The following is a 21605-nucleotide window of genomic DNA, read 5'->3' on the forward strand; positions in this document are numbered from 1 at the left end:
ACTTTCTTTCATTTTCACACTTTCCAGCAGCATTTGCCTGAAACGGTGTTGCTGTGTTTAACAGTACAAATGTATGGCACAGATCAGGAGGAAGTGGGGGAATGGTGAGAGTTCATTTTGTCTTCACTTTCTATCAGGGTGGATCTCAGTGTGCGGTAAAGCTTCTTTTGTGCGGCACAAAATTAGAAGAGACCAATACAAAAAGTAGCAACACAAAGAAAAAAACGACAGAAAGACAGAAAATTAGGAGCTTTTTAAAGATGAAGATATTTCCTGTGAGATAATCCTCTCTCTGGGTAGAGATTTTGAGAAGGGGAACCTTATTATTGTCTTTTATTTTGTTACTTTATCGTCTCTCTACCCAGCAGCATGTCTTCTGGGTAGAGAGAATGCCTCCTTAGGTTAGAAAGACAGTGATGTAAGAAGATTTTAGCTACTAATGCAGCGATTAAGCATAAAAGAAATACTGTAAATAACAGGGATAGTCGAAATATTGTGGACATCATCATGATGGCAGATTGCCCTGCCTCTGAAAGGTCTAATTTATTTATTTTTATTTCTAACTATATATCAGTCTTATCTAAGAGTGTTTTCCAAATGAATAAAAAGGTCTGAAAGGAAGAATAACATGCGACACATTTATCTACCTATTAAATTGGCTGCTAACCTTGACTAAATATCCCTGCTGTCAGCCTCTAGCAACAACTTATTAATTAGAATGGCAAATTGCCGTTAAAAACATTCCACACGGCTGCTTTTCTCCGAGGTCTACCACTTCTCAAATTTGGTGCGAGAGTCCACTGCTCGACTTAATTAATTTGCGAGACCTTTGAGGACTCCTGCAGCTCACGCTAAGACGACAGACCTGCTTGCATAATTATCCACCATGTTTACACACCAGCAGACTTTGTGCGTACTTTCTGTGGTGACGAGCAAATATCCAACCCTTTTTAGAAATGCAGCAGGAGTCATCATTCAGGGCCAGTGCACCTCACCCAGGAGCTTCAACCTGGCTCTATGTATTGGAGGCAGTGCTAATGAGAATGAGGTCATGGGGAATTTGGCAGCCATTGTGACGGATGTGGAGAGAGACACAAGCCAGAGCTTTTCTCCCCTTTCTCCCCACCCAGTGTGTCAAAACATGCTGAGTGTTGGGCCAGTGGCAGCAGCTGATGGGGAAATAAGGGCAGCTTCTTGGCAACTGGCAGCCATGTTGGAGGCCAGCTCCAGTAAAAGGATTTATGAGGGAAGTGGGAAGAAAGGGAAAAAAAAGGTTCGCTTTATCTTTTCCATTTGACTAACAACCAAACTGATGCAGCGATAAAGGATGCAAACAGAATCAATTAAAATAGCCCCAGTACTTTTCATTTACACCAATCAGACACTGTGTTCTTTTGCCAGTGAATAGCCAGTGACTGACCGCCTTTCACTGGCAGGAGAATTGGAGGAGGAGGAGTGGATTGAGAAAAGAGGCTGTGAGAAAGATGAGGTTTAACGGGGGGAAATGGGTTTAACAAGACTGTAGCAGTGCAGAAAAGAATGTCCACCTTCCATGGGCCACTGGAATGGAACAGATACAGAGACAGCAACCCACATGCATGCATGCATAAAAGTTGAAAAGCAATCCAGTGTCGTGTTTCATCAAGGACACAGTTTTTCATCGTAAAGAACTTCCTGTTCTGATGTTACTCAGACTAAGCTATTCTTCACAGTGCTGTGTGGGTAGAGAAACAAGGCCAGGTCCAACAGTGACCACATATCTGCAAATGACGTCATTCAGAAAGCAGCTTTGCAGACTTTCCTTAGAGAAAGATTTACTTCAAAAGAATCTAGGCTTAGTTTCAATTAATGACTTTCATTAGAAACCACTGGAGTGATGTGAGCAACTTGCAGAAGCCTCAAAAAGCTAGTTCCAAAATGATGCTTTACTTAGTGCAGCTTGCTCTAATCATTTTTTACATCACGATACACCAGTTCTCCTTTCATTTGATAAATGAAAATCTAGCTGAGGTAAATGTACCTGATTTGGTCAAAATACATCTGGATATATGAGAAGAGATAAACTTGATTTAGTTCAGATCATTCAAGAATGTTTCAACTTAATAAAAAGCTGGTGACACTGGAAGAACAATGGCTACTTTTAACATGGAAGTCAGTTTTAATTTTTTTTTTCAATATTCAATATTAGTCAAAATGAAAAAACTAATCCCAACTAAAGGTTTTTAATTTAATATCTGGTCTTTAAGCTTGACCTCATTAGCTGTCCAAACTCTACTTCAGGTCCCAAAGTCAAAGGAACACTGCAGCATCACTGAGAGTTAAAAACTTTCTAAATTCTTTCATCTTTAATAAAATGATCAGTGTGTCTGCTCTACCAGGTGTAACAATGAAGTTTAACATCCAGGCATCCATGAAAAAAGAATTTATAAAGTTCGAATAGGGATTTCTGAAAAAATTAAAACATACAGGTCTGCTATTACTTTCGACATAAATGAAGACAGAAAATTAAACAGCAGTGACTTTTGTAGGGTTACTGAACTTGGGCTAGATGGTATATAATGATGTGCTATGTGGTGGCTAGCTACACAGCTATGGTTAGCATATTATAAACAGTGAAGCTGATGAACACTAACATTTTCCACTCGATAAAAGTAAACGTGATTGTCTGATGGTTAGGGACAAATGCAATTGCATGGCAGTTGTAGTAAACGGTCCAAACTTCAGTCAGGAGAACAACTGAGATAATCCATCCACAATACGAGGTTAGTCATTAATATACTGCTGCATGGGCTGGGCTGTAGTTACGTCGTAGGGTTTTAAAAACTGAGCTTTAAAATCAACAGTGGTGATAAAAACTGAGAGAGGCCGATGGTGATCACTGCCTTTTTTAGGGGCTTGTTCAAATTAAACAGAACACGATACAAAGCATTAAAACATGTTAAAAACACAACAGCCTTAATAAACGCGGAGCAGTTTGGACCCGGATGCAGGGTTCATACTTCATCACATAAAGACTGGATTCATTCATTCATCATTTACAGGCTTTATAAAATGACCTATCCCCTTCAAATTACATCCATACTGATTGTCCACAAGAAACAGCCCAGATTCATTTGAATTTATTGAACCACTTCTGAAACTTCTGGGCAGCACCAAATCTGATGCAACAAAGCACCTTGACTGAATGTTGCACAACGGTTGACATTCAAAATTGAAATGCACAGCATTGGTTCAGGTAGGCTGTCAAGTCAAGCTCAGCTGCCATCCCATCAGATCAATTGATCTCAGTGCCAGCTTATATCATCTGATGGCTCAGCTAATACCCTTCAAATCTTATCCCACAGCTGCTCCACACTGCAAGCCGCTTTGCAGGCTGCTTTCACCCGTGCTCCCCCCGTGACGCTGTATCTGACTCAAACAGTGTTATATGTTTTGCTGCTAATGCCTGCTCTGTTCTATGTTGATTCATGCTGCTGCTGTCCTTGCCTCTGGCTTTCCACGTGTGCACATGGAAGGGCGGGAAGTTGTGCTCTCTCCCACTTATGGAAGACAGGGAGGTCCCTGAACAGAGCCCTGCTGCCAAATATAAATTACTGCAGATGGAAATAATCTTCCTTTTACTATAGTCACTGTAGTGCTCCAGACTAAATGGTGGCAGGTTGACCTTTTATAACAGATGCAACCTGGTCCCAGTAAAAGGCAAAAAACTGTGCTGTACCAGCAGCTGTAGAAAATTCACCTTATATTAGGTTTTTCAAGATAAAGATTTTTTTTCCTTGGTCTACATTACTACCCAGATGCCCATGTGTCCTATGAACTTGCAAATGGCCAAAACTACATTTTCAAGTAGTTGTCAAAGTTTTGAGACTGTAATAATGGAAACTGTTGAGGAAAGTGACTTCACATTGGCATTTACAAGCTGGCACCCGATTTCTACAGGCTAGGTGTATCATTAGAAACCCTTTTTTGACTTTGATGAGTAATTCTGTAAAAACCACACAGTCCAGAAGCATACACGCATCTGGCAATGACCTACACAATGATCCCACAAATCAACACGGACTTCTCTACAAAAGCAGCTTCACAGAGCTCTCCCAGAGAAAGAAAAAAGCACCACACGCCAGATATCGCCTGGTGGTTTGAGCTGCATTTGGCCCTAAGCTGTTTTTCAGAGGCAAATGGAAAGAAAAAGATGACAATGAAAGAGGGGATTAACCACAGCAAGAGAGGAGATAACTAGTTGGGCCTGTTGCTGAATACACACAATAATTTCTTTTTCTAAAGTGGGGGCCGGGGGAAAGCAAGATTTCTTTTGCCAGCCACTGCTGCCCTGCTGGAGTGTTGTTCACCTCAGCACGCCAGCGTGTGTGCGTTTGTGTGTGTGTGTGTGGGCAGGGGGTCATCCAAACAATATATTTGCATACAAACAGCCTGTCCAGATTCACAAGTGGGGAGAAGTAGACGAGGAAGGAAAGGGGCAGGAGAAGAGGCAAATGTGGCATTTTGCATTTTTCTGAAAGAGAAGGTTGGAAAGGGGGATTGTTTGTTCTCCTTGGGTGCTGGGGGGCTTTCAAATTTAAGCAGAGAGGAGAATCTCATTACCTGAGTGATGCACCGCCTGTGTTTACACACATAATTCCAAAGAGGCTTCAACATTCCTTCATTCACTCACCTTGCTTTTTCTTTCTTGGTCAGAAGAAAACAAGTTCCAATTGTAATAATAAACAGACCTTCTCAAGCACAGAGAGAGCGTTCAAATGTCTCTTTTTCCCAGAGCAGGGCTGTCACAGAGAGGGTGCTTCAGTAGAATTACTTCTCTGAAGTTTGTCCCCAACGAGAGCACTTGAGAAGGTAAGAACAATAAGGTAAGCCACGAGGAAGAAAACTGTCTCTCTATATTGTGGAGTAGCATGGGCCAGTAAATAATTGTGTGTGTATGTGTGTGTGTGTTGTTACTGCTTTTGATTTGTTTTATTGTTGTTGTTGTTTTTTTTTGTTTGGGGGTGGGGTGAGGTGGGGTGGGGGGGCATGTATGTAAAAAAGTCATCTACATGCTGCAGCTGTTTACTGTCACCAGGGGGCAGTGTCACAAACCCTGTGAACTCTTCTTGGTTATGCTGTTGTTGGTCGTTCCCAGCCAGGAAAAGATCAGACTTATACCAAATTAAGAGCTGAAAAGTTAGCAGCCGTTCTTTTAATATCTTTAAATATTTCCGCGCTTTTCCCACTCATGCTGAACTCTACAATCACCTCCTTTCTGGTTGCAGCTCATTTTTCAACCAGTCAGCATTCAACTTATGCACAGTATCATCTACATCAGGCTACAAGCTGTGGGGATTTTGGAGGACTACACACAAGCATGTTTGCAAAGGCTGCATGAAGGCAAATACCAATGAAAATTGACAAAATTGCTATGACATAAATTTGCCAAAAGGTCATAAAGTATTGTTAAAGTTTTGTACACAATGATATTTATTTATTCATTAAATAAATCAAGCAATGTGTGCACCACAGATGTTGAGGAGCAGCGGCTCTACTCTGAGCCCCTCCCAAATGGCAGAGCTTCTCACCCTATCTCTAAGGGAAAGGCCAGCCACCCTTCGGAGGAAGCCCATTTCTGCCGCTTGTATTCGCGATCTCGTTCTTTTGGTCACTACCCACAGCGGCGTAGATCGACCGGTAAATTGAGAGCTTCGCTTTTACATTCAGCTCTCTCTTTACCACAACAGACCAGTACAGCATCCGCATCACTGCAGCCACTGCACCAATCAGTCTGTCGATCTCCCGCTCCCTTCTCCCATTATTCGTGAACAAGACCCCGAGGTACTTAAACTCCTCCACTTGGGGCAGAGTCTCGTTCCTGACCCGGAGTGGGCACTCCACCCTTTTCAGGCTGAGGACCATGGCCTCAGATTTGGAGGTGCTGATTCTCATTCCCACCGCTTCACACTCGGCTGCGAACCGTTCCAAAGCGAGCTGGAGGCCATCACCCGATGAAGCCAACATGACCACATCATCTGCAAAAAGCAGAGATGAGATCCTGAGACCACCGAAGTGAAAGCCTTCCGCCACTTGGCTACGCCTAGAAATTCTGTCCATAAAAATTATGAACAGAATCGGTGACAAAGGGCAGCCCTGGCGGAGCCCATCACCCACCGGGAACAAGTCCGACTTATTGCCGGACCAAGGTCTTGTAACGGTCGTATAAGGACTGAATGGCCCGTAGCAAAGGGCCAGACACCCCATACTCCCGGAGCACTCCCGACAGGACACCCCAAGGGATACGGTCGAATGCCTTCTCCAAGTCCACAAAACACATGTAGACTGGTTGGGGCAAACTCCCATGCGCTCAAGTATCCTCGAGAGGATAAAGAGCTGGTCCAGTGTTCCATGACCAGGACGAAAACCGCATTGTTCCTCCTGTATCCGAGGTTCGACTAACGGACAGACTCTCCTCTCCAGCACCCTGGCATAGACTTTCCCAGGGAGGCTGAGGAGTGTGATTCCCCTGTAGTTGGAACACACGCTCCGGTCCCCTTTCTTAAAGATGGGGACCACCACCCCGGTCTGCCACCACCCTGGTCTTTTTTGCAGTTAGTGGAAAAAAAAAAAGAGTCAACAAGAAAACATCAATGCATCATCATCATGCGAGAATTAGATGTCATCCAGGCCTTTGTCTTTAAGACATCCTTGTAATTTAAGTAGTTGATTTATATTATGTAACTTCATGGAAAAATAAAGCTTGGTATCATCTGCATAATGATGAAAATGCATGGTTTTCTAATAATACTGCCAAAGTTAAGGATGTATAATGTAAAAAGTATTGGTCCCAGCATGTAAGCCTTTGAAGCTCCATGACTAACTGTAGAGAATGAGCAAGACTCCCCATTTGCCTGCACAAATTGGAATTTATGCAGCGCAGTTCCTTTACCAATGGTCTGTTGTAATCTCTGTAGTAAAATATTGAATTGAATGCTGTGCTGAGATGTAACAGGACAAGCAAAAAAAAAATGTCAGAGGCCATAACAAGATTGTTTCTGTGCTACGATTTACTCTAAATCCTGACTGAAACTCTTCATATAAACCAGTCATCAGAAAGGATCAGGTGATGGTTTAACAACTACTCTTAAAAATTTGTCTAAAATTAGCCAAGACAGCTGAATCAAGCAATTACGTAATAGTTTCATCACCTGTTAGCATAGAAAAAGAGTAAATTTGTGTTTGGTCAATTATTTCTTTGTTGTAACAATGCTTCTTGGCAATAAATCTGTTTGGCATTGGCAGAGAAGATTTGGCAAGTTTGTCATTGGCACAACTCACATACTCAACTCTGCTGCTCAACCTGCAAATGCATTTTCTGTACAAATGTGGCAGACGTGTAGGAATGGGGTCTAAAATGCAAAGAAATCTGAGTGATCAATAAAACTCCCTGCCAACTAATTTTGCCAGGGAGTGACAAGATAAAATATCACTCGTGTACATATTCTGCACTTATAATAATTTATTCCATATGACTCACATGTAGCCTGTGGCGTTATTGTCAGCTTTTATGCTGATAGAGAAGAGGATTATCATGCAGTAATAAGTGCCTGAAGGTGGATACAGCGCTGCACCTCTGCTCTTTTTTAGTTTTAGGATTTTGGAACTTTTTGCAGACACCATGATATCAAGGTTGCATTTTGGTGTTTCTTCGTAGGATTTCTTGTAATAGTTTAGCTTTTTTCCTGCATTTCAGGCCTTTTAACAGTTCCTTTTTTGTTTGCTTTATTTGGAATATATGTGCTATCTTCTGCTTCCTAACCAGAACTGCAGAACTGTGTTAGAAAGAAGGAAAAAGAAGAAATACTTGTGCTTATTGGTGCATCCATAGATGGATACCTCACACTAAAACATCTCACCTCCATTTTAAAAGCCACATAATCACCCCTGGTTTGTATTTAAGACTATTTTTAGAATCTTGCCAACTTCTTCTTTTACAATGCAGACTGGAATCACCTGATGCCACTGTAGTGACAAGCTGCACTCCAAACATTAAGTGAATTTGTCGCTGCTTTGCATCTTTGCTTTGACTCACTGGCACACATCTCCTTTCAATCAACCAAAAGTAAACCACACAGAGAGGACGAGAGCCACAGGGAGAGCGCAAGCTGCAAGTAGCAGCCTGGGAGCCCGTTATATTGTTGCCAGCGTCAGATCACAGCGCATGGCCTTGTCTTTTTCATGTAAAACAACCACTGTTTTTGACAGCACATTTGTTAAAAACCAACCGAGGAGTATGCAGAGTTTAGATAAAAGAAGCCTCAGTGCACAGTTACTGGTTGCCTGTTCTCCTTTTTTCCCTTCTTTCATTTCCTTTCCTCCTACACATGCTCGCCACCAACACCACACCTCCCATGATACACCGGTGTGCTAATTGCTATCAACATGAGTCACAAACATTCAGCCCACTTTTTTTTTTTTCAGGGAAAGAGAATTATTACTGGCAAGTTTCATGTCCATCAACACATGGATAATTCCTGTTTTCACTGCTTCAAATCGACTTGTGTGTAGGTGTGTGTCAGTGTGCGAGCACAGCTAGAGAGAACATCACTCCTGAACATGGGAGGCAAGGTTGCTTTGAATTGCACTGAGTTCAAACCTGGACATTAGCATTAAGGTAAATTTTCACCCAATCAGGAAAGCAGCAAAACTATGAAACTACATCAACTATAAAATAATTTCTCTAAAAACGCAAAATTGGGTTCCTTGGATGTAAACCTGAAGAAGCTCCCTTACAATTTTCTGAAATCCATTTACACAGATTCTCACAATGATAAAAAGAGCATTTCAGAGAATCCTCAGAATTCCCAGTTTGAAAAGTATGTCGTTCATCCACAAGGAATTACCAGAGAACCTTTAATTAATGCTGTTTTAAGTAAAAAGAAAGGGTGTGAAAAATCAAATTAACTGCTAATTAACTTGATTCACTTCAAGGAAAGTCTGAGTGAATATTAGCCAGAAGGAGTGCATGACTGGGCCTCATAGAGCCTTTAAAAATGAAGGAGAAAACTTTCATGATGCGAGGTGCTCCTAAACAATTAAATATAAGTAGATGAATCCACATTACCCAGGCAAGACTAGTGTATTTAAAAAAAACTAAATATTGTCAAGAAGTTATAATTTATTTGAATTAAGTACATTTTCATATATTCTATATTCATTACACATAAATTCAAATATTTTAGAGTGTTTTTGTGTAAATTTAATTACATTTATAATTCAAATTTTAATTTAATTTGTAATTTTGATGATTATGGCTCATGAAAATCAGAAAGCCTAAGATCATTCGTTAAAAACCCCAATTCATTTAAAAATAATTATGTTTTTATTTCTTTTGATAAGCACATTAAGTTTACATGGAATGAAATGTGCAATACACATAAACTTTATATTGACATCAGTGCAGCATGACGGGTATGGAATGCCAGGACTGACATAATGAATTAATTAAATACACCATTAAATAATTAATTATGTGGCAATAATTAAATAAAATTGGAAATAATTAATAAAAATGGGAAATAAACAATTAAATAAATATTTTTGACACATTTAATTAATTAATTATTTATTTCACATTTTAATTAATTATTGACACATTTAAATTATTTAATGTTGTATTTAATTAATTCATTTTGGCACACTTGACTCCTTCAGGTCTCACCATGAAATAATTTTATCTGTCAACCTCACCCATCAAACTCAGGGGGCGGGGCTAACGCTGATCGAGTCAAAACCATTGCTTTGGCCTGGTGGCCATTGTTTTTAGAAGGTGTTTCTGCACACCAACAACCGGCATGTGGAAACTGACAGAACTGTACTTTAAAAAGCCCTATTTGTGTGTCAACAAATACACTTTTAATATTTTTTAGCCGAGAATGTAGTGGTTTAATCTTCAGATATCTGGTTGGTTTGTCAAGATAGAGCCTCTTTGCAAAAGTGAAAACATCTGAACAAAAGTGCTCAGATGTTTTCAGAGACGTATTTAATTAATTCATTACATCAGCCCTGGTGTTCCATAGATGTGGAGGCAATCAGCTTGTGGCACAACTAAGGCGTCACTGAAGCCCAAGTTGAGTGTTTCTCTGCTTCCACTTCATTTGTCAGCATATGGAAGTATGACACACCCTAAATTCTTCTTGTAGATGGCTGCATCGCCTGTGTTTGATGGGGGTTTGTCCACTGTGGTTGTCCACTGTGTTTCATGTGGTTTGTCCACATGAACCACAGTGGACAAACCCCCATCAACACTAGCAAATGACATGGCATCCAAGTCTCAGACTGGGGAATTCATGTTTTCTTTTTTCTTTTTTTTAAGATTTCTAGTGGACTCCGAGGTAAGGTGCAAAAAAAAAATTTGAACTTAAAAAAATTTATAAATAAAAATCAAACATAATGGTGAAGTTTTAAACTTTGAGCATTTACTATGTATTTTTGTACTTGCCTTCAGCAATTGCCACCCAAAACAAGGACAATTCTTCTTGATGCCTGGCTTGTGTGAAAAGCTTCATGCTGTTGTTGTACAAATGGCTTACAAAAGAAAATGAAAATAAACCCGGTCCACAGGGAGAGGTGGGATTCAGATTCTGAGGGGGGCTGATAGAAAGGCAAAGGCTTAGCACAAAGGAGAGAAGATCCAATCTCTAAGTGTGTTACTGTGAACGCGAAATACTGGAGAAACCCTGCTGGACTGCATTTCACAATTCTCAGAGGGGCGCTATAGGGAGAGCTTTCCCACTAGTCCTCCAGTGGCTGGAGGCAGGCAGACATTTCCCACCACCCCTCACGCACACAACATACAACAAACCTACAGAAATACAGCAAGCGTTATATATCTATGCATTGTAATTTCCATAAAACTGTGTGAAAAGTTAACTGGTCTTTTTAAGACTTCATTTTCAATAATCTGTTGACAGTTTTTTTTTTAAATTTACACCCAAAAGGATAACACTCATGAAGAGGCCAATGAATATAATATAATATAATATAATATAATATAATATAATATAATATAATATAATATAATATAATATAATATAATATAATACAGTATATGTAAGTGGCTGTCCTTGGGACACAAATAAAATTCATATTTGTGAACTTTATCTGCTTTAGATCACAAGACACCGGTTATAACACTGCGTGTAACACTTATATTTTTGCCTAAGTAACCAGTAACCAAGTGACAGTAAAAGTGTGCAAAGTGCTCAATGAAGCATCCAGTGGGGAACGTGCTTGTGCTCTAATCTACTCGAAATGCTTTCATGATAAATCTAATTTATCATGAAAGCATTTATCCTCTGGACACTGTGAATACAAAGGTTTAGTCCCATAAAGTCTTTGGTAATGAATCTTGATCTAATATGGTGTTTGTCCTAATTGTGAGAGAGGTCAGCAGACCACTAAACTTATAATGAAATCACGCAAAGAGAACCATAAATCCAAAAATGGGAAATTTCATGCTGGTCGTCCAGATATCTGACTTGGCTGAGACAAAGACTAACAAATATTGTCAGAATCCAATACGATGGTTGCCACAAAGCCAAAGGTCACATTCCTTTGTTACTGAAAAGTTCACGTTTGGAGGTACAAGGGTTTCACCTGACAATCTCAATATGACTGGCATATATTTATGCCAGAGCTCTACATAAAATATGCAGGACCTCAGAGACGTGCATGGTGAGGGGCCATTCTAAATTCATATCAGGAACCAAACCACTGGAAGACCCTGACAGGATTCCAATGTGGGTTACCAGGGCAACACGAACAGGAACGTTCGACCATGACAGCTGAGCTGCAGAAGATGTTGAGAGGAGCACAAAACAACAGGGGAACGAAGCAGAAAAGAAAGCCCTCTGTTTACAGGGACAAATCTGGAAAAACAATGAGCACATGCTGAGAATATTTTTGCACCGTAACAAAGGGCTGAAAATTTGAATGTTCAAGCAGACGAGGGGCTTTCTTGTGTCCTGCAGTTTGCCAACTAGCTGTTTTGGCAGCCGCTCTGGTAACCAGTATCCCTCTGATCCATTGCATGTACAAATATACAAGTAAACACACATCTTTAATAACTTTAAAGTCTTTGAAGGTTTCCAGCCAGAAAACAAGTTAAAGAGCATACAGGAAAAGAGAATAATTGTATAACAATGCACCTCACATACAGAGCAAGCAGTCTGTGAGCACTGACGCCAGCAGCCTCAGAATAGCCTCCAACTCAAAGGTGATTCGATGCTTTTATTTAGCTCCTGGGCAACCAGCATCTGCCTGGTGTCACTGAGCACTTAATTAGACAGTAACACTACAGTAGCATGCTGCCTCATGTACTTTTCCAAGGTCTTGTTAGCAAGTTAACCATAGCATTGAACTGGCAAACACTACCTACCGCCAAGTGGCAAAGAGCAGCCATGTGCCAACACTGATGAAGGCTTCGGATAAATATCTTATTGAACAATGAGCTTGATGGTCTGCTGTGCTTTTATTTTTCAGATAATTAACTTGCACTTGTAGTCTGTGTTAATTGTGCCAATAGATATATGCACATCGTGCTTCAAACTCAGGACTATTACCATCTCTGCAGTGTTAGATAGCCAGATTAGATTTAAGTGATGTGGTCGTGAGTAGCTAAACCTGACACTGGTTTAAGTTACATATTTATGCTGGTATGTTTTTGACTTCAACCACTTAAATGGTTATAATATTCAGAAAGTAACAAAAAGGCAAGTTTACTTAGAATGTTTGCCTTATCATGTATTTTCACTTAGTATAAAGATCTTTATTTCACCAATATAAAGATCTCCACTGGCACCAAGAGTAATGAAGCACCTCAGTCAACTTCTGAAGGGAATTCTGAAAAATTATAATCTTACTCCTTCACTGTGATTAATGGATTTGGTCACAATAGCAATCTATTTTCATGATAAAGAACATAAATCATCAAAATGTCAACTGTCATGTTGTAGATGGAATTAGTATGAAACAATAATAGTGTAGTCACAGACAATTCCCGTGTTTTGCATGCTGGAATATAGCTGGATATCCCAAAGAAATTCTGGTCATAATCCACTGAGAAAATATTGAACTAACATTATTATTCTGCAAAAGTGGCTTAGACTTTTTGTAATTCAAAATATAGCTTTTGGAACATTTAATATTTTAAAGCAGTCCTGGGATGACATAAGATGACAGAGATATATCGTCCAAACCCTTACAGTAGCATTATGCACAGCAAGCATGACAATGAAGCCCGGAGCCATTCAATACTGTGGAGTGACACTGTGACATGCTTAGATGTGTCCTGAAGGCCTTGCTGGTTGGCAAGCGTGTTGTGGTGATAGTGCACTTTATAATTTGGAGACAGTGTGCGATTCATTTTAAACAGAGATAGAGGAGAAGTGAGTAAACAGCTCTGATGGTCTGTCTGGGGTTTGGAGTATCTTTTTAAGCAGGACCAATGAGGACAGACAAGATAAATGACGAGAAAGGCTCTCCTCACATGTGCAAACAATTTTCCACCGCAGAACGACCAGGGGCCAAATAACCTGTCTGTTCAGTATGTGAAGCGTGAACAAATGCCTTTCACATTAAGTCAGGACCCAAGAGACCCAAATGTGTGTGTGCACGTGCATGTTAAGAATATGGCCACGTATTGTTACAGCTTGGACGTGTGTGTGTCCATGTGTACACACCTGCATGAGCCATGATTTTGCATGCAAATAAAGGAAAGCAACCTTATTATGAAACCGGCTCCCTCTAAATACTCTATTTAAATTCAACCAATATGATGTTTAGATAAGACGTATGCAGCAGACAGATAATCCCCAGACCCAACTGACTGAAATGATGCATGCAATCTGAAGATGGTGTAAGCAAGGTATCCAATGGGGATGGTGTATTAAAGGTGGTATTACCTACAATTCTGTAATATGCAACGCAAAGACAACAGTTAATGTGGACGATAACATTGACATTAATACTATCAATTGAGGAATAGACTGAAAATGGTGAAAAGAAGGATGAGTATACTTAGGTAGTTATTCTATGTGCAATGACAAGGAGCATAACAGAGGTAAGTGGAAACAGCTATTCACTGCTATGAGCTTCTCACTTTGGGGAGCTGTGCATCACTTAGACTTAACTTTGACTCCTGATCTAGAGCCATCTTTAGGTTGACATTAGGACTTTTGGTTGTGCTACTACATATTCGCTACGGTTGCCGGTTCAATTCCAGCCAGAGGTACAAATCCCCCTTTGGGTTTGCTTTGGGAAGGGCATCTGGTGTAGAACTGTGCCAATTCAAACATGCAGCGCCAACTGCTGTGGGACCCTTGTGACAAGGAAGCAGCTGAAAATAGCTTTTAGTCATGCTACTGAAAGTGGTACATCAGCTTTGGGCAGAGGAATGTAAAATGTAATTAAATAGATTGTGACAGATTTCCACTCAGTCACTTTGAGTCAATATCTGACCGATATTCTATATAAGAAATTATTTGGTTGCACCCCTAGTTAGTAATGTGGTTTGCATCCAAATTCAGTGTTGGGACGGTTACTTTTAAAATGCATTCCACTACAGATGCCCCAACTACATGAATGTAGTTGGGGCATCTGTAGTGGAATGCATTTTAAAAGTAACCTGCTCTGTGCTTTATTACTATTACTGAAGGTTACTCGCCATACCAATACCAACTAGATTTTTAAATCTTAATATAAAACGAGTAACAGGAGGAGGGTGGACATTAGGTAAGGCTGCACTTTTTGCAGCGATCTCGTATAGCAAACTATTCTGCGCGTATATAAAACAGATCCGCGGCTCCGAACCGTAGTAAAGGGATCTCTGGCTAATAAGTTGGGTTCCGTGTCATGCTTGTAGCCGAAAACTGCCTATTGCCTTCATATTAAATCATTTGTAAAAATATTTTTTCATGTCATTATGCGTTAGAGCCTCGGCGTGGAATTACCAAAAATAGAAAGAGCATAGCCTAACATACGAAACAGGAAAAGACCGCCGTGTAATCAATTTATTTCAACAAAGTAACTGTATTCTGAATACCAACTTTTTAAATAGTGGAATTAAATGGAATACAGTTACTCATATTTTGTATCTTAAATACATAAAGCTGGTACATGTATTCCATTACTCCCCAACACTGTCCAAATTGTTCCATACGTACATTGTGGACAGCTTTCTAGTCAGTCACAGATTAGCATAGAGAAACCGACAACCATTTAAACTTAAGAGCAACTTCGAATCACCAGTTTACCTAACCCTACTAACTGCAAGCTGTGGGAGGAAGCTGGGGTACCAATGTATACAGGGGAGTGCAGGCAAAGCCCACATAGTCCACCCAGGACAAATGGCGGAATTGAACCTACAAGTTTATTGCTACAAATCAACAGTGCTAATCACTGCATGACCATGCTGCCCAACATTCAGCATACAACAAAAAATATATAAATTCTGCTTTACTCCAAAATGTGGCCTTAGGATTAGGGTTAGGTTTAAAGACAGAGTGAGCAGGAGTTTTCAGACCACAGTGGTCTTCAAAGTGGTCTTCTCTCCTGAGCCTGGTTCTGCTGGAGGTTTCTTCCTGGTAAAAGGGAGTTTTTCCTTCCCACTGTTGCCAAAGTGCTGTCTCATAGGGGGTCACATGATTGTTGGAGTTTTTTTCTTTATGTATTATTGTAGGGTCTACCTTACAATATAAAATGCCTTGAGGCGACTGTTGTTGTGATTTGTATAAATTTAAAAAAAAATCAACAACAGCACACATAGGCTTGCAAATTTAAAAGCAGTGTGACTGACATGCCAATGTTATTGCCACAAAACAATCAATCCACAAAAAATGTATAGAGAAACTCCACTAAATATTGAGGGCTGTTTCCCAGCCAGTACAGATCCGCACATCAGGGACACACATGTAGACATTAATGCTTCACATCACCACAGAGAGGACCTAGAAATAAAGGGAGAGAAATAAACACAGAATTCCCCCAGGCTAGTCGACAAGTCAAGGAGAGAGATCCGAGGGAGAGAATCACAAGGAGAGTGCTTTCAATAACGGAGGTTTCCATCATTCAGAAGTCTGGTATAACCACTCCATCCAAAGTGACTCCAGTTCAGAGCTTCCCTAAACCTGCATTCTTTTAATAATCCGCAGGGAGCAGATCCTCTGGCTTCTAGAAGAACTTCAGTTGTATAAAATTCAGATACCTTAACCTATGACTCAGGCAAACACTTTCCTGATGTATCTGTGATCTTTATTGTTAGTCTGAAGTCTTATTGGTTAAAACATAATATTAATTTAGTACATTTTTCAACTTGATCAACATCATGAGTTAAATGCTGTCTCATTTTCAGTTTATGGAAGAACTAAAGCAATTTAATGGACTATACATCATTAGTAGTGTCATATAGCAATCACTCCATATCCAATATAATAGTAATATAATAGTGAGATATGTGAATATACTTTTCTTTGAACATTTCTCTGAATATGAGCAGTATTTGGGAAAAACACAATCAGTCACTGGGTAAATAAATGTATGTGGTGCCATTGCAAATAATTTGGTGAGTTCTCTTGTATACTTGAAAGGGGAGAATTTTCTTATCATTAATAACAACTTGATTTCCATGAAAAGCAATTAAGAATTTCATCACAATGGTTACTTTAGCAGCAGGAGCAGGTTTAAATAGTGAATTTTAACATTGAGAAATAACTCAATGTTAGTGCAGATAAAAGAATTCAATCAACCTGAAAGAGTGCGATATAACAAGCCTGCTGCTTTGTTTTCTCTTTCATACAGTTGGGTCCATAAATAGTTGGACAGTGAACTTTTTGAACTTTTTTTTAATCTTGGTTCTGTACATTAGCACTATGAATTTTAAATGAAACAACTCAGATGCAGATGAAGTGAAGACTTTAAGCTTTAATTTAGTAGGCTGAACTAAAAAAAAAGAGGAACTCCTAAACCCTTCCTCCAATTTGAATGTGGGCGATCGTGGCTCAAGAGTTGGCAGTTTGTCTTGTAATCGGAAGGTTGCCAGTTCGAGCTCGGGATCGGACAGTCTCAGGTGTTGTGTCCTTGGGCAAGATACTTCACCCGTTACCTACTGGTGGTGGTCAGAGGGCCCGGTGGCGCCAGTGTCCGGCAGCCTCACCCCTGTCAGTGCGCCCCAGGGTGGCTGTGGCTACAATGTAGCTTGCAATCACCAGTGTGTGAATGGGTGAATGACTGAATGTAGTGTGAAGCGCTTTGGAGTCCTTAGGGACTAAGTAAAGCGCTATACAAGTACAGGCCGTTTACCATATCCTCAAATGAAAGCTTGCATTTTACACATTATATCCAAGTCCGTTATATAACTATAATTGGAATACGTGTATGTGTCAGTAAACAGGTAAAAAACTACACTTGTACACTGTATTTACTTAATGAGAGATGCAGACATATAATACACTGGATAATCAGCTAAGTAGTACTGGTTAATTTATTTCTTTATTTTGGTATTATTTTATCTTCTCAGTCTTTTGTGGTTCATGAATATTTTCAAGGAGCTGTGACCTTTAACATGTTCTGTTTTGGATTATTAAATACCAATTAGGTAGAACTTGGACTGAAAATAATTTTTACTGCTTCACTGATTCTGTCTGGATCTAAATTCCACCTCTTCTCACTGCTCTGTTGTTCTAAAGCAGCCTCTCTCACACAAATATAACTGTGTTCTCTGTTCTTCAAAGACACCTCTGGAGGTAGCCTGAGGGAAGGCTCTTTTATGCTTTAAGCCATCAATTGACCAATCAAGGATTGCCCAAGAAAAGTGACAGTTGCCACGGGGACAGAAGAGAGTACACAGAGCAAACTATTTTTAATGACAGCACTTTTACTGAATAAGTCTAAAAAACACTTTGTAGTCTGGCCAGAAGTTGACGGGGCCCAGAACAGCATATACACATTACATGCAATAATTAGCCTGAATAACTAAAGGAAGGCGTGCATGTTATCCTTTTTTTAACTGCTAGGTGGTCTCTATTACATCTCTGACAAGCCATCATCAAGACCGATGCGACATCTGAAGTCTTCTGCACTCCTGACCCTTTCATCAAGGAATTACATTTGGAACATCAAAGATGCAAAAATGACATCATGAAACATGAAGAGAGGCAGAAATTCCTTTTTCCCTTCCATCAATCTGCTTGCTGTTCATAAATGTCAGCCTTAGGGAAATTGAATGGCACCATTTTTCTGTGTTTATTAGGCTGGGATGAACTCAGTCTCATCGACCTTTCAGAGTACATACCCACACCAAGTTAATTGAAGATAAGTCAAACTTGGAGTTCCAATGGCTGGCAGAGTCTGAGCGCTAAGATCCCCGAGGATACATTGCCTCGATTAAAAGAAAAGAAGAAGAAGAAGAGATGAAGACAGGAAGTTCATTGCAAGATAGGCTTGAGTCCACTGGGAGAATGTCAATTTTTTATTACTTAAATACTTAAATTTAGAACACTTGCATTCAAATCATGATTCCATCTCTCTCCCGCAGCAAACACCAGTATACTGTGCTTTCAAGAGCTCTAGCTACTGGCACTGACCTTAAATTCTACTTGCATTTCTACCCACCAACAAGCAGAGCTGCCTGCATCACCTTTAAATTCTCCTTAGCCTCCATAATCCTACATTTGTTACATTATGTTATTTAGCAATCAATTTGTTATGAAAGTTCAGGAAATTCCTCCTTCACATTATTTTTCCACCCCCAGGAGTGGTTACAGCTACTTCTAGGGACACATTTAATGTGATAGTCTGACAAAAAGGCTCTCATTCCAAGTGATGTCCCCACCAGACACCATTTTCCACCTCCCCACCCAGCCTCTGTCAATATACATCACAAAGACTACTCTTGTTTAGTGTAGCTGCTGTGATTAAAGTGAAGGCTAAGAAAAAACACAGTATGTTCTTAGAATAGCTGTATCATACTTCGGGCTGTTTCACCCACAACACAGATAATCTAAAAAATATGTCTATGTAGGCTATGGGTTTTGCTATTTTGACCCCTCTGACAGCATTTAATAATGCTGTCAGAGGGATCTATATCATATATATGCCACAAATGTCTGAAATCTGTCCTACATGTGCTTTATTTAAACGGCAGTGGCTGTGAAGGTGTAAAAAAGTTGCCTAGACCAAGACATCCATTTTCGTTTAAGCCAAACTGGGTTCCAAACCACAAATAAACAAGGCACTGCAAAATTCATGAATAAAAGGCTCCATCAATATTTCAGTCATGGCTTCATGTAACTAAATTAAGTACCCAGCTGTCTGTTTAGCGCGCACCCCTTGTCTCCACACTGGCTCCGTGCTCTCGGTGCGTCCTTGGACTTCCTAATGTCATGGTACACAATGGCACAGGAGGTTGTAATTCAAATTGGGGTCAGGGGACCCGGGGCACTAAGTGAACATTAAACCGCCTCCCATCCGGTTGGCCTCTGCCCCAAATTAAAATGAGCCATTTCTTCTTTTTACTTCAATTACGTTGCGTACGAAAAAAGGGGGTTCATAGTAAGGAATCCGGTAATAATACGTTCCATTATGAATGTTTGACTTTCTCTGAGCAGAGTAAACAGACAATAACAAGATGTTCGTGACCCTGAGCCACCCCCACCCCCTGCACGAAGCCATTAAAAAGTCCCGATGTTTCAACAAAGCCCGGAGCCTTTAAACATCCACGGCGCCTCCAGGTGGACCACCTGGGTGCATAAAAACCACACCGTGCCTCTTCTCCCTGAGAGGCGCGCAGTGTGCGTCTGCAGCAGCCGCAGCAGCAGCCTACTGCGAGAACAATAACTTGTTTTTAGTGATGTGCGCTGACGCTGGAGTGACGGATGGTGGAAGGTGACAAAGAAGGGACTATAGGGATGGTGCATGAACCAGTGGCTCGAGACGGGACAGGATGAGGAGAGAGGCTACTTACGCTGCTGTTCTCTCCTGTCCAGTGGACCATCGCCTGGTTGTGGGTCGCATCCCCTTTGAGCACGAACGAGCTGCTGAGCAGGGACATTTGTTTATCCCAGGACAGGGCTCTTCTGAAGCGGGGTGTGCTCCCCGCCCCGACTGCTTTCTGGCCCGGCAGGAAGCCTCTTTCTCCGCCGTTCAAGTCAAACGTGCGATCCTCCCAGCCTCGCCGGTTTAAAGCCACGCTGCCACAGCGCACGGGTCCCGGTAGTGCCATCCAGGCCGAGACGGTCAACAGAAAGACGCAGAGGTACGCAGCAGCTGAACCCGGTTCTTCGGGACGGAGAGGTGCCATGCTTTACGCCGTACTAGCGCCCGTAACGCGGAGACTGATGAAGAGACTGCTGATGCTTGTGGGAGATAGATAGGTGTATACTGTAAACCGAGGAAGAGAGAGTGAGGGAGGGATAGAGGGAGGGGAACTGGAGCGAAGTCAGACAGTGAGAACAACGTGGACGAGTCTCGGTGCCAAGTACGAACCACAGGACGATGCAGCGGTGCCATCTGCTGTCCTGCAGCTGTACTGAGCTCGCATCACTCCATCCATCTAAATAAAGAGTTCCAACATGACGGCAGCACTGCCTAAAATCACTGCCGTTATTTTTAACAACATTGTGTGTTTCTTGTTGGTTTCAAACTGAATTCGACCGTGATCAGTGTCACAGTGATCCACAACTGACGTAGTGGTGCAGTGGTTTAGTCTTCGCGACCTTCGTATGCTTATCTGCTGATGTCAGGGCATAGACTGATAATCAGCAACTCCTGATGGTCACTTAGTAACATGCTTAACCACTGTTGAGTCTATAGCTTTTTTGTTCGGGTGGGAAATATGCTGAAAATACATTTATGTATTAAACTTACATACACACTGACATTTTCTGAGTTAGATTTAGTTGCTTATTGCTTATCTGTTTTATTCTATTTGTTATATTTATGAGTACCATGGACATGTTTAGTAACTTTGTGTCAGATAAAGTGAGGGTTGAATGAGTTGGTCATACGTTCTAATTTATATTTATTTCTTTAACTTATCTTTTTCTTTAATTTAACTGATAGAAACAATAAAATGACCTTAAAAAAAGCATGCGTGACATCCGTCCCTCTGTGTATTGGTTGCCAGCTGGCCAAAGGGTCAGAGTTCACATTTGATCTCACAAAGTAATAGCTCCACTCCCTGCGTCTGTTCTCGTATCCAATTACACTTGGAGGCAGAATTAAACTATGACTCGGTGGTTTTGTAGTATTTGGGGTTATATGTAAACAAGAGTTCACCTTTACTTTCAGATTACATGTTTTTCTAATATAGCAGGTATTATTTTTGCTCATATTAGAGATAAATCCATAAAAACACTGTACAAAATCAAAAAGCTTAACATGTTTTTATTAGTCTCAGGGTTTGCTTATAAAACTGAAGGGTTTAACTATGGTAACCTTAGTAACTGCCATTTCAGTGCGGATTGATGTAATGCGGAAAACATGGAACATTTTGAGAGTGATTATAGTTCCATGAGAATTACCGTCCCAATTTCTTTACAAAACTGTGGGCCTATAAAACCCTGGGT

General features: G+C 40.6%; 1 protein-coding gene across 5 annotated transcripts in view; it reads right to left on the minus strand.

The window, feature by feature from the left end:
- The window catches only part of sorcs2 (sortilin-related VPS10 domain containing receptor 2), a 406325-nt gene extending 385282 nt beyond the window's left edge, over positions 1–21043 (minus strand). For all 5 annotated transcript variants that reach the window (XM_080876806.1, XM_080876805.1, XM_080876804.1 and 2 more), the window contains exon 1: positions 20003–21043. In XM_080876806.1, the coding sequence (XP_080732932.1) occupies positions 20003–20338 (336 nt within the window). In that variant the 5' untranslated portion in view covers positions 20339–21043. The remainder of the gene's footprint in view (positions 1–20002) is intronic.
- Between the last annotated feature and the right edge of the window lie 562 nt (positions 21044–21605).

This window comes from Rhamphochromis sp. 'chilingali', assembly GCF_963969265.1.
Source record: "Rhamphochromis sp. 'chilingali' genome assembly, chromosome: 1".
NCBI classification, from domain to species: Eukaryota; Metazoa; Chordata; class Actinopteri; order Cichliformes; family Cichlidae; genus Rhamphochromis; species Rhamphochromis sp. 'chilingali'.